The following is a 12,771-nucleotide window of genomic DNA, read 5'->3' as shown; positions in this document are numbered from 1 at the left end:
AGAAAGGTACTAAGTCAAGTTTCTGAAATAACGAATGACTGTTTTTAATGTTGACATTGATAAAGGCCAGTAATGATTATTTGCACAATTTCAAGTGGCTTGCTGAAGTGATGTATCTCAGGGATATATATTCATGTCTTAAATGTCCTGCGTGTATAATTTCAAAGCTGAATTATCTCAATTTCCATACGGAGGAGATAATGTAAGGATTTTTAAGGGTTGAATTGTGATGCAAACCACCTGATTGCCAAGAATTTGACTCCTCAAGCATAGAAGATAAAACTCCTCGCTTGTCAGAGAATGAAATTGATGGCTTGCTGTCATGTGTAAGATCCTCCTCCAAATGCAACAACCAAACATGAAGATGTGGTTTCTGGTGCTTAATGTAACAAAACTGGGCAAAGGGAAGATAGTCACTGTTTTCTCCCACATTAAGACATCGACTTCTAGCTTTTTTTTTTTCTGTGGTACGCGGGCCTCTCACTGCTGTGGCCTCTCCCGTTGCGGAGCACAGGCTCTGGATGCGCAGGCTCAGATGCCATGGCTCACGGGCCCAGCCGCTCCGCAGCACGTGGGATCCTCCCGGACCAGGGCACGAACCCGTGTCCCCTGCATCGGCAGGCGGACTCTCAACAACTGCGCCACCAGGGAAGCCCTGACTTCTAGCTTTTGATGCAGCTGTTGTCTGATGGAACCCTGAGCACCTGAGCAAGACAGTCTCCAGGGTAGGTGCCCTATCATCTGTGGGTACAAGACTGAGCTACGTATCCAGAATCTCCAGGAAACAGTCACAGTCATTGCTGACAACCCATAATTGTGATTTGGGATTTTCTAGTTTAGCACGAGGAAAGAAAAAGAAACTCACTAGATGTAGGAACTGATCTATGGTTCAGTCTGTCCATTTTGGAATCAGATATAAGTGCACTGGTAAAACACTGCAAACAATATTATTCTTCTCGCTGATCTAAAACTAGTAGTAGTAGTAGTAGTAGTAATTTAAATAGTTTTCTTAACAAAGATTTTTAGTATTTTTTTACCTAGAATTACTATCCTGCATAGACATCAAATACATGTTGAATTACCTGCAGGTACCAAATCGTTGTTGACATACTTGGTAGAAAACTGAATGCAGCTTATCGATGATTCCCTAAGCAAAAACAAAACAAAACAAAATAAACTTTGAAGGAAAGAAAGGATGCCGTCTTCACTAATTGGATTTTTCATGGGATGATACACGCTAATTTACTGTACATATGCAAAGGAATTTACAACACTCAGGGCCCTGATGAATGAAAGCACTGGATGAGTCTTATAATGATAATTATAAATATTTATTGAGACTCTACTAGGCAGGAGGCACTGTGCGACATTATGATCTCCTTGGGTCCTTCCAACAACCCCGTGAGATAGGTCTTATTACCATACTTTACGAAAGAGACAACTTGCACACAAAGACTAAAATGGTTTTCTGAAGCTTACACACCCAGTAAGGAGCAAAACCAAGATGTGAGCCCAGGGCCCAGGTTCACATCTGGATTTACCATTGCCTTGCTGTGACTGACAGGCCTGCAAAACTGACAAGTCAAGGAGTAACCGCTGCTATCGGCTCTGTCCCAGACACTGTGCCAGGAGTCAGGGTGCTAGGATGATAAAGCCTCTGTCACGTCCTTTGGCATCTTAAAGCCTAGGATAGAGTGCTCTCAAGTAACAGGCAAAGGCAGTCAGTTTGACAAGTGCTCTGATAGATGGGGCCCCTTGTCTTTGGACTCAGAGAAGATGGCCACCCACTCCAGCCTGGGAGGTCAAAGAAAGTTTCTCAGAACCTGTCTATCTAATGATAGGTCTGTCATGCCTAGAAGATATTTGTGGCGACCCTAATGTTTTGCTTAAACCAATAGAACATATTGTTTGGGTGGTGAGGGAATGGGTTAGAAGTGTTCTTTGTGGCTTAGGGAAACCAGCCCAGGTTAAAAAAAAAAAAAAAAAAAAATCTCTCCCCAGATAACCCACGAAATAGCTAAGAAGCACAAGGCCACCACCAATTTCCAGTGCAAGATTTGCTGGCAGAGACTGGAATATGGGCCCAGCTTGGAATATATCAGCAGAATTCTTTTCTCATGGGTTTGCAGACAGGAGAGAAATTGGGTGGCTCTTCAGAGATCAATGCAATGTCCTAGTCATTGTAAGGATTGATTACAAGGCACCATCCTGCTACTCTGACACCTCCTAAAAGCAACAAACATTTCCCAGTGTAATTGCCCGGGTGAAAGGCAAAGTCTGAGGCTTCTTCCATGCTGGGACAGGTCCCAGCTGGTCTCTGGGGATGAAGGGGCAACTGCCACACACTCTGCAGAGACCTCCCAGGACAGGTGGGTGGGCATGGGAACTGTGACTCTCTGAGCATCTACTGTATGTCGCACGCTGGGCCAGCCGCATTAAGTTACATTCCATTTTTGCACCAACGCTAAGGAGTAGGTGTAATGATCTCCATTTTAGCCCATGAGAAGACTGAGATTCAACGTCCCGAACAGCACTGTCCAATGGATTTTTCTGCAATACTGGAAATAGGTTCTGTGCTGTCCAATATATTTGCCACTCCCTACATCCAGCTATGGAAGACTTGAAATGTGGTTACTGTGACTAAGGAATGGAAAGTTTAATTATTTTTTATTTTAATTGATGTAAATTGTCAAAGATAGAAATATCAGAGAGAGAGAGAGAGATTAAGGGACTTGTCTGAGATCACACAGTTTGGAACATGGGGCTCTAAACCCAAGTTTCTGTTACTAAAAGGATGGGAGGGACTTCCCTGGTGGCTCAGTGGTTAAGAGTCCGCCTGCCAATGCAGGGAACACGGGTTCGAGCCCTGGTCCGGGAAGATCCCACGTGCCGCAGAACAACTAAGCCTGTGTGCCACAACTACTGAGCCTGCGCTCTAGAGCCCGCGAGCCACATCTACTGAAGCCCGTGCGCCTAGAGCCCGTGCTCCACAACAAGAGAAGCCACTGCTATGAGAAGCCCATGCACCGCAACGAAGAGTAGCCCCCGCTCACCGTAACTAGAGAAAGCCCACATGCAGCAACAAAGACCCAACACAGACAAAATGCAGATAAATAAATAAATAAATGGATGGGAGTTTTCCAGAAAGTGGTAACCCATCCAAACTTTCAGTTGTTACTCCTCCTTCCCTTTCCTTAGGTCCAATTCAGAGAGCATTGCTCATTTTCTGCCCATCCTAACCACTGCAGAATCATCCTTAGGTGATGAAAATAATTCCTCAAAATAAAACGAGAGGACATTTTTATTTCTTAACAGCATAGGACACAGGCCTTAGAGTTCTTGACACTATGAAATGACACACCCAATGGAGAAGGCAGTGTTTTCTGATCTAAGGAAGATCAAACCTGAACACATGGATGGAGAAAATCTTTACCTTTAAGTGCACTGGGGGTATGGGGATAGGGCTAAGGCAGGGCATCGTGAAGAACAGCAGTTATACCTTAGAGACTCCAAAATTCTCTTCAAATTCTCAATTTTAAAGTGGAAGTGATGGGTCTTCCCTGGTGGCGCAGTGGTTAAGAATCCACCTGCCAATGCAGAGGACTCGGGTTTGAGCCCCGGTCCAGGAAGATCCCACATGCCGCGGAGCAGCTAAGCCCATGCACCACAACTACCGAGCCCGTGTGCCATAACTACTGAAGCCCGCGCGCCTAGAGCCCATGCTCTGCAACAAGAGAAGCCACCACAATGAGAAGCCCATGCACCACAACGGAGAGTAGCCCCTGCTCAGTGCAACTAGAGGAAGCCCACATGCAGCAAAAAAGACCCAACACAGCCAAAAATAAATAAATAAAAATTTTAAAATAAATAAATTTAAAAAATAAAATGGAAGTGAGGTTTCCCAGACACGCTGGAGCAAAGTCTGTGCATCCATTTGTTCATTCATCCTCCTGTTACTCCCACCTGACTTGCTAACTTAACTAAGGAGATCTCAGCAAATGGGTTTGAAGCAGGAATTCTACTTTGTCATCAGAAACACAGTAAGGCAAACATAATAGAATCTCACAAATTCACCTTGTACGCATCTCATTTGGAAGAAACAGAAAACTCAGACAGGGAAAGGGACTTGCCCGAGGCCTCACCAGAAAGTTCCTGGCCCCGGAGAGGGACTTTTCCATGTCCAGCTGTGGGTCTGAAGCTGATCTGACACATTTCCCCCTCTATATCCATTCTGCAGAAGCCAAGGTGAAGAATGTGATGACATGAATAAGATCAATGGGGATGGCTGCTCCCTTTTCTGCCGACAGGAAGTTTCCTTCAATTGCATCGGTAAGTCCTTGTCCTTTCTCTGGGCCTGGCTGGAGAAGTGGACAGCGCAGAATGGCTAGTCAGTTACAGTAACAGCAATAGTTATAACTAAATGATAATTCACTCCTTTATATTACACATATTTATTGAGTACCTCCTAGGGGGCCAGGCACTGTTGTAGGTACTAGTGAATACAGCAATGGAAACAAACAAATGGCAGGTATCCCTGCCCTCATGGAGCTTATGATCTCATAGATGATGGTGATGATGGGCAACCCTTTTGATCAAGCTTTACCTTACATACATTATTCCTTTTCTTCATGCCAACTTCCAGGTTAATTATTAGCATAGATTTTTAAGGCTTTTATTCTTACTTTAGAGATGAGAAAAATCAAAAGCCAGGGAGATTTTAAAATATGTCCAGAGTCACACAGGTTAGGATTGAAGACAGAACCAGGACTCAAACCTGATTTTGTCCGATTCTCACACACAAGCTCAGTTCATTTTGCTGTACAGTCTCTAGCCAGGATCTAGTCTCTCTGACTTGAGGAAAGAGAAATAACAGACCAGCAGACCAGCCTGTGTTTAGAAAGCAAATGTCCTTTTCCCACCTTTATGGAGTCAGATGGGAAATTTGTTTTCCTCTGCCTTCCCCAGGAGTCTGGCTGATCTTGTTGTTTTAGCCCCACTTGGGAGGCCCTGGTCAGCCCGGGGCTGGTAAACAGACGGGGGCTGGGGGGCAGGGATGGAATTTTGAGCTGGCCCAGATGAGATCATGCTTCCTTTAAGATGCAAATCGATACCTGAAGATCAAAGGTCCCCTGGCTAATCCCCTGGGCTGGAGGTGAAAACTAATCACAATTCATTTGCAAGTACAAAAGAGAGAGGTGTTCCATCTAAGGAAGGGATGAAAATGTCAGTGGGAAGATTTCTCACTGAAAGGCAATTTTCTAGGAGGACTAAAGGGGAGGAAATGTCATCGGTTCCTCGCGTTTGCAGCACACTGCAGGCGAGCTTTTAGACCTTTCTTCCCCTGGTATATTGTGAGCTCTGTGAGGTTTTTACCATGTATCATTTACCTTGTATTCCATTCTCAGACACATTTATTGAGCACCTACTATCTCCTTGGCACCACGTGTGGGCTGAGCAACACAATAGAGGTGGCCCGAAACTGTTCGTGGATGGAAAGAAAGGAAGATATGGAGGGAGGAAGAGCAGGACAGTTTCCGGTCAGGGCCTTGGGTTTTTAAAGGGCAGAAGATTTTTTTCTCTCTCTTCTCTGTTGATCTGAGTATGATTCATAATAAAACCTTGATATGAGCCTAGTGGTAGGGTGGAAAGAGCCTTGGACTAAATTTAAGAAAACCAGGATCTCTGGTCCCAGCTGTGCTGAGAACTTGCTGCTTGAAGCTGGCCAAGTCACTTCCCTAGACTGGACCTCAGTCTACCTCCCATAAATTGAAAGGATTGGGTTAGGTGGTCTCTAAGAGCCTTATCTGCACTTCTGTTGTATGGTTTCCAAAGTGTGTGATGATTTCTCATAATCGTGAGTTCTGCTTGAACCATCTCTTGCCTTTGCCATCATCCTCATGGCGCCCAACATCACTGTCAGATCTTGCTGGAGAGTGTCCACCTATTTTACTGCCACCAAGATGGCATGTGACTTCAGCGCTTATGGGAAGAAGGTACGATGTGGTTAAGTTAGGATATGGTACTGTCCATGGAACAGATCTGCCAATTACAATCCTTGGGCCAGAACTGGCCTACTGCCTATATTTGTAAATAAAGTTTTCTAGAACACAGCACACCCATCTCTTATTATCTATGGCTGCTTTTTTGCTACGACCCTAGAATTGAGGGGTTACAACAGAGACCCTGTGGGCCAAAGAGCCTTAAATATTTACTATCTGGCCCTTTACAGACAACATTTGTTGGTCCACGGATTTGGGGGTCATTGATACTATTGGTTGCTGGAGTCTAGTGCAAAGAGGAGGTGAAAGTTATGACATGGTTCACCATTTCTTAGAAAAATAACTGAATTTTATACATACAGTGGTAAGGCTTAGGAGACTGTGAGTCCAGTCCTATCTTGCTTTAGCTCTTTGGGTATTCCTTCCCCACCTACACTTTGGCCAAAATGACTGGAATAGATCATGATTTTCAAGCTGTGTTAACTGAAAGGCTTAAGAGGAGAGGAGTGAAGATGAGGGAGTTACCAAGAGGATGAGACTTGGAGCCTCACAGGTCCACTTTATGTACTGTTATTCTGTAGTACATCCTAGGTGTTCTGCTGATGATGATGATATGTACTGAACACCTATTGTATGCCGAGCACATGTATAACTCTCATTCTCCTAACGACCCTTGTAGTGCCTGCTTCTCAAAAGAGGAGGCTGAGGCATGGGGAAGTGAACTAAGGATATGCAGTGAAGTGGTAGAGCTGGGACTTCCACCCAGAGAGTCTGACTCCAGAGCTAACTGTGCTGAGCTTCCTGCAAGATATCTTTTACAGGACAGCTCTTGGTCTTGTAGGGCTTTGGCGGTGAGCAAGGAACATACTACTGTGGAGCAATTCGTGTAATGGAATACAGAACTGTCGGTGGTGTGGATGGTGTCCAGGGAAGGCTGTCTGTTCCCCCTGTGTATTGAGTTTAGTTGTGTTAGAGGAAGGACCTCAGCTATGCACCCCCCAGCTCACCATTTAGAATTCCATTATAGAGACACAGAGATTCCGGACATTCCAGGAAGAAAGGAGTCTGTCCAGAGATCCCATTGCCTAGGAACTATATTCCAAGGACGAACTCCATGGCTTTGAGTCTAGAAAGGCATCTTCCTCAAAGAAGAAGAGTTGAAAAATAGACAGTGAATCTGTGGCTCCCAGAAGATCCAGGTTTAGTGAGTCAGAGAAATGAGACTGGAGTGTGGGAGGCTTGGCTGGGGTGCATGTTGTTCTCATCACTGCATGTGTCAAGATGGTGATCAAGATGGTAGCCAAGAGAACAGGCTTGAGTGAGACTGACTTGGGTTGATATATGGCTTAGACATGGGACCTTCGCTCAGCTTCAGTGTTCTCATCCAGAAAATGGTAACAGTCCTGGGACTTAATTGTGGAAGATATTTACCAACATTTGTGGACACTTATTATCTGAATCCCTTTCCTAGATTTAGGAAAGAACTCTCCTTGTTGTAATACTAGAGAGGCAGAGCCCCACGACAGAAGTTGGTCATGCAAACATCCCCTCCTCCCAGTCTCCCTTGTAGCTGAATGTGGGCATGTGACCTGCGCTTTCCCCCTGACCCCCAATCATACACACCACCCCAAGACTGAATCAGAAGACATAGGGACCCTGCAGACATCATTTTGATGAAGATGGCGGGAGTGGCCACAACCCATGTGTTTCCAAAGTACCAATGACAGCATCTAGCATGAGTGCTGAAATGACTTCGTGTGGCCACAGCTCTGAGATGTCTTCGCCAGAGCAGTCCTGGGGGCTAATCCTGAGCTTGGAATCAGGCTTCAAAACACTCTCCAACCCTCCTAGGGAGACTTCCATAAGTATCCAGTATGCTGTGAATAGACTTTGCTTGTTTGCTTGTTTTGCTTAAGTTAGGCAAAGTTGGTTTCTGTTGATCGTCACTTAGAATCCCTACTGAAGATTGTTGTCATAAGATGCTACGAGGTTTAGCCCCATTCCTAGCAAGTTGCACACTAACCATTACCTCCGTGTGTGTTGAGGTGGGGGGTGAGTGTCAGCCACACCACCGTGTATGGATACCCACCAGGTGGCATGCCTTATGCCATGCACCTTTGTTTAACGTGAGCCTATGTGAGGTCTCTTATGTCCAGATGAGGGATCTGAGACCCACTAGGATGCCTGAATTGCCCAAGGTCACACGGTTCCTAGAGCTGTGATCCCATCTCCAGACGGAGAGCCTCAGCATTTTCTGCTCTGCAGCTCTGCCTTCCCGGCTGCCTCCCCAGCTGAATGATTCCCTTCCATCCTTCCTTCCATGTTTTCTTCGTCCCTTCCTTCGCTTCTTTTTTATTTTTTTGTCACCGACCATTTAGTCGGGCGAATGTTTTCCCTGGCTTTGGTAACACCAGTGTGAGGGTGGGTGACAGATTTATGGTGGCATTCTCATTCACTTCGCAGGAGCCCACACATCCGGAAGTATTCCCAAGGTGCCAATGTGTTATTATGTAACACCCTGGGACTTCCCTTTCCCACTTTCCCACCCCCAGAGCCCTCATCCCCAACACATAATAAGTTGCTTGTTAAAGGGAACACCACCCACAAGACCTCTTAGGCAATGAGGCTACGTCCCCGGCAATGTGGAACTTATCTTGTCCTTTTCCCCCCTTTTTAAAATATAACATACACCAGGCCTGAAGTTTCGGTTAAAAAATGTGGTATCAGTGAAACGATAACTCCCCACACCCCATCCCAACAGGCTCTGGCTGGAGGCATTGTTCGCAGTGTTGGGAATTCTGTTTCTAAAGCACTGAGTCATAAACTACAGACAGGCTGCTGATAAAAGCTGAAGGAGGGAAGGTAATGGTCAAATTAGTCAGACAAAATGTGAAGCATCCCCAAAAGGGGTTATACGCAGCAATATATCTTGAGCGGGTGCTGGAAATGCGCTACCTTCGGAGATGGCGTTTAATCCATTACAGGAGATGCGACTGTGGGGGCCTTCTCATGCTGTGTTGATTTAGCACCCTGTGTCTTTCAGGAGAGCTGGGTCCAGGTCTTAGCTCAGACTTGAGAGGCTGGGTTGCAGCTTTGCGTCTCACCTCGGAGCCTCAGTTTCTCCCTTTGTGAAATGAGAGTGATCGTGCTGAGGGCCCTAAGACTTCTTTCCGTCTGACAGCGAGGAATCCTCCATCTGTCAGGCATCCATTTAAGGGCTTTGGGGTTTCAAATCCTGCTTGATGCTGATATATAGTTAAGAAAACAAAGCAAACGGACCCCCACGTTGTCTTTCCCAGACACACACACATACTCCCTGCCTGTCTCTTTTTCCAGCTCCCTCCTCCCCTCTCCCCTCCTCTCCCCCGTTCCCTGCCATTAGCATTACTTTGTCTCTGGTCCGACACAGCAACTCCAGCCCTGTCCTAGAGCCAGGGCCAATAACTCAATTATGTGTGAGCAGATAAGGAGGAGGAGGGATCAATCCACTTCCCCACAAGTCACTGGGAGGGGCGGGGGTCACCGAGCCTTGTGGCCCCTCTGTCAGGCCGCCCTGGCCTGCTCCGAGCCAAGGCGAGAAAGGAAAACAAGAAGATGAATCGCCATGTCTTCTTGGTGGATGTTCTGATGAGACTGTAGAACAACAGTGACTGAAAAGGAAAACAGCATCTGGTAGGGGGAGGGGGAGTGGAAACGGAGGAAGAATGGGCTCTGCTGGGAGTTGCGTTTATTATTATTTTTCTTTCTAACAACGTGAAATCATAATAGATGATCCACCTCTCACCTTAAAAAAAAAAAATTGAAATTGAAAAAGAATAAAATAAAACTTCTCCTGGCTGCACGTAGTCCTTCAGACCTCCCTCTGTGGAAAAAATATAGTGACTTGCGCCAAAATACCTTCTTGAAATAAAGCTGCTTTTAACATGAAGACAGGTCTTTAAAAGAGGAAAAGAGAAATGTTAGTGGTAATCATGGGAGTGGTGATGAAGGTGCTGATGGTGGTGATCTGTCGGCTAGCATGGGTGACATGCTTAGTACTGGCATAATGACACATTCCGTAATGATTAAGAGCATGGATTTGGGGTGAGAAGCCAGGCCCAAACCCATTTTATCTGTGCCTCAGTTTTCTCATCAGTAAAACGGGTTAGTAATAGTTCCTGCTTCTCACAGTTGTTGTGAAGGTGAAATGAGGCTCTGTAGGTAAAGCATTTTAAAACAGTGGCAACGGGCTTCCCTGGTGGCGCAGTGGTTGAGAGTCCGCCTGCCGATGCAGGGGACACGGGTTCGCGCCCCGGTCCGGGAAGATCTCACGTGGCGCGGAGCGGCTGGACCCATGAGCCATGGCCGCTGAGCCTGTGCGTCCGGAGCCTGTGCTCCGCAAGGGGAGAGGCCACAACAGTGAGAGGCCCGCGTACTGCAAAAAAACAAAACAAAAAAAAAACAGTGGCACCTAGTAGGTGTTATATATGTGTTTGCTACTGCTGTGATTATTATTGTTATTAATATCATTAATTTGAAAGCTATATCAATCTTCCCAGGAACCCTATGAGATAAATAATGTTATTATCCCAGGAGTGTAGAGGAACGAAAATGAGGTTCAGAGAGGTTAAATAATTTGCCTAAGGTTACACAGCTAGAAAAAGCAGAGATGGGATTCACAGTACCTAGGCAAAGTCTGCGCACTTAACCATGAAGTTATTTCACTTATCAGGCACCCAACTGTACCAACTTCTTTGCTTAGAACCCTTTTTTCAAATGATTCCATTTACCCTTCCAGCAACTCCATTTGGTCAGAATAAGAATGCCCGTTTTGCTGATGAGGAAACTGGGACACTGAGGTGAATTGCCCTAACTCATACAGGCAAGAGGCTCAGAGACGGAGACCTTACATCCCGTCTGCCTACTTCTAAGTTCTAAAGACCGTGTCCAGTACCCAGATGAACCCTCCCCAAAGCAGTAGATAGCCTCTTTTTCACTATTTCTGCTTTGTTGCCATTGACACAGCAGGAGACAAAAGTGAATGCATATATCCTTCCTGTGCCTTTTCATGAGTCATGAAGACGACAATTTTCAGTTATTATCCCCCTATGAACATTCCGCTGCCCAAAGCCCATGCCCTTGACATAGTGCCATTCCGTGTTTTGGGTTGTATTTTTGTTTTTAAGAGCTCACCCTCCATTGAATATGGCCACACTGTTTTTTAGCCTAGGAGGAGTTTGACACTTTGTCCCGTTGTCATGGCAGTGTGTTGGCGACAGAGGAGCCTGAGTTCAAAGGTCTATTGGCCACTCACTGAGTCTCAGTCTTCTCTTCTGGGAAACAGGCATAATCACAACGCAGTTATGTTTAGAGAAAGATGGAAATAGCTCCTATAGGGTGTCTAGCACAATACCTGGCAGTTAGTAGACATTTCTGCTATCTTCCCCTTCCTCACTTCCCATCTCAGTTGGCGATGCAGAGGCCTCCTGTCCATCTCCAGGAAAAATGGTCCTGAGCTACATCTTGCCATCATGAGAAGTGGCTGAGGCCCCTTGATCTCAGTCTCCCCAGCTGTAACGTGATGGGGGTGAGCTAGATGAGCTCCCCCAGGCCCTTCCAGCCCCGACTTCCAGAATTTAAATCCCAGATCGTTATTGTTTTTAAACTGTGCATTTTAAAAGAAATGAGGGCTTGGGGAGGAGAAAGGAATTCCTTTACCCCGGAGGGTCAGAGGGGGTCACCGAGGGGACAAAGACGCAGGGAAGGGAGGTGATGGGGCGGAAGGCTGCTGTGCAGGGTGGGCCCAAAGATCTGCAGTCCTCAACCGGGAGGTCTGATGGACGCATTCAAACACCCTTGAGTCAGCACCAGTTAGGATCAAGCCTGCCATCCAGCCTCAGACCACGGCTTACCACCTCCTTTAGAAGCCCGGGAGGCCTACCCCACAGAGAGGCCATTCAGGAATGAAAAGAAACAGGATGGCCTCAGATGCCAGAAGGGAGGAATCCTCGCCCTTCGTCTGGGTTGGCCTCCTGACTCCCAGGGAGGGGTCAGGCTCAGGAGGGCCTGGAGCTTTCCTGAATTCAAGGAATCAAGACCAAACTTTGATGTGCGCATTTGAAATGCAGCCTCCAAGGCAGGTGAATCTGGGTAGCCAAGAACCAGGGCTTCTTTGTGGCATTTAAAGTGACCAGAAATCCACCTGCCCATTCAGGTGCCTTGATGTGCATCTGCATCTGTGCAGTCATGACCCAGGTAGCCCAGGAGAGGGGAGAGGCCTGGGGGGCAGGGGCCTTTCCTAGATCCTGACTCTCTGCTCTTTCTTGGGGACCGTGGTGGGTTGGAAGAGACATTCAATATTCATGAGCTGTGATCTCCACTTGAAGGGAGTGCCCTGGGGGAAATTGAAATATTAAGCAAGTGAGGGATGTAGGCCTAATTGTATCCTCCTTTTCTTTTTTGGACAGAGAAGTAATGTGCTTAAAATAAAATGATGGATGGGCCGTCAGGACCCTGTGAACCCCCACTGCTGTGGTTTGCAGGATAAAGCGGCTGTGTGCTGTAACATATGCCATCAGAACCAGCCAGAGGATGGTGCAGATTGGCTGCTGGGTCACGTCATGCCATTTAGTCACACGTTTATTGATAGCTGCTGTGTGCCAAGCACTGTGCTAGTTGCAGGGGAAATGGCAGTGAACAAGGAAGGCCAGGGAGGCCAAGGAAATGACACTAAGGATTATTTAAATGTAATTGTTGGAAATGCCACTGAGTGGAAATACATGTGGGGTTTGTA

At 46.4% G+C, this 12,771-nt stretch overlaps 1 protein-coding gene across 2 annotated transcripts in view; it reads left to right on the top strand.

Moving 5' to 3' along the window:
* Positions 1 to 12,771, top strand: part of PAPPA (pappalysin 1) — a 254,987-nt gene that overhangs the window by 114,930 nt on the left and 127,286 nt on the right. For both annotated transcript variants that reach the window (XM_067743528.1, XM_067743530.1), the window contains one exon: positions 4,238 to 4,329. In XM_067743528.1, the coding sequence (XP_067599629.1) occupies positions 4,238 to 4,329 (92 nt within the window). The remainder of the gene's footprint in view (positions 1 to 4,237; positions 4,330 to 12,771) is intronic.

Source organism: Pseudorca crassidens, chromosome 7 (genome assembly GCF_039906515.1).
Source record: "Pseudorca crassidens isolate mPseCra1 chromosome 7, mPseCra1.hap1, whole genome shotgun sequence".
In the NCBI taxonomy this organism is placed as follows: domain Eukaryota; kingdom Metazoa; phylum Chordata; class Mammalia; order Artiodactyla; family Delphinidae; genus Pseudorca; species Pseudorca crassidens.
This window is presented reverse-complemented; position numbering and strand designations above follow the sequence as displayed.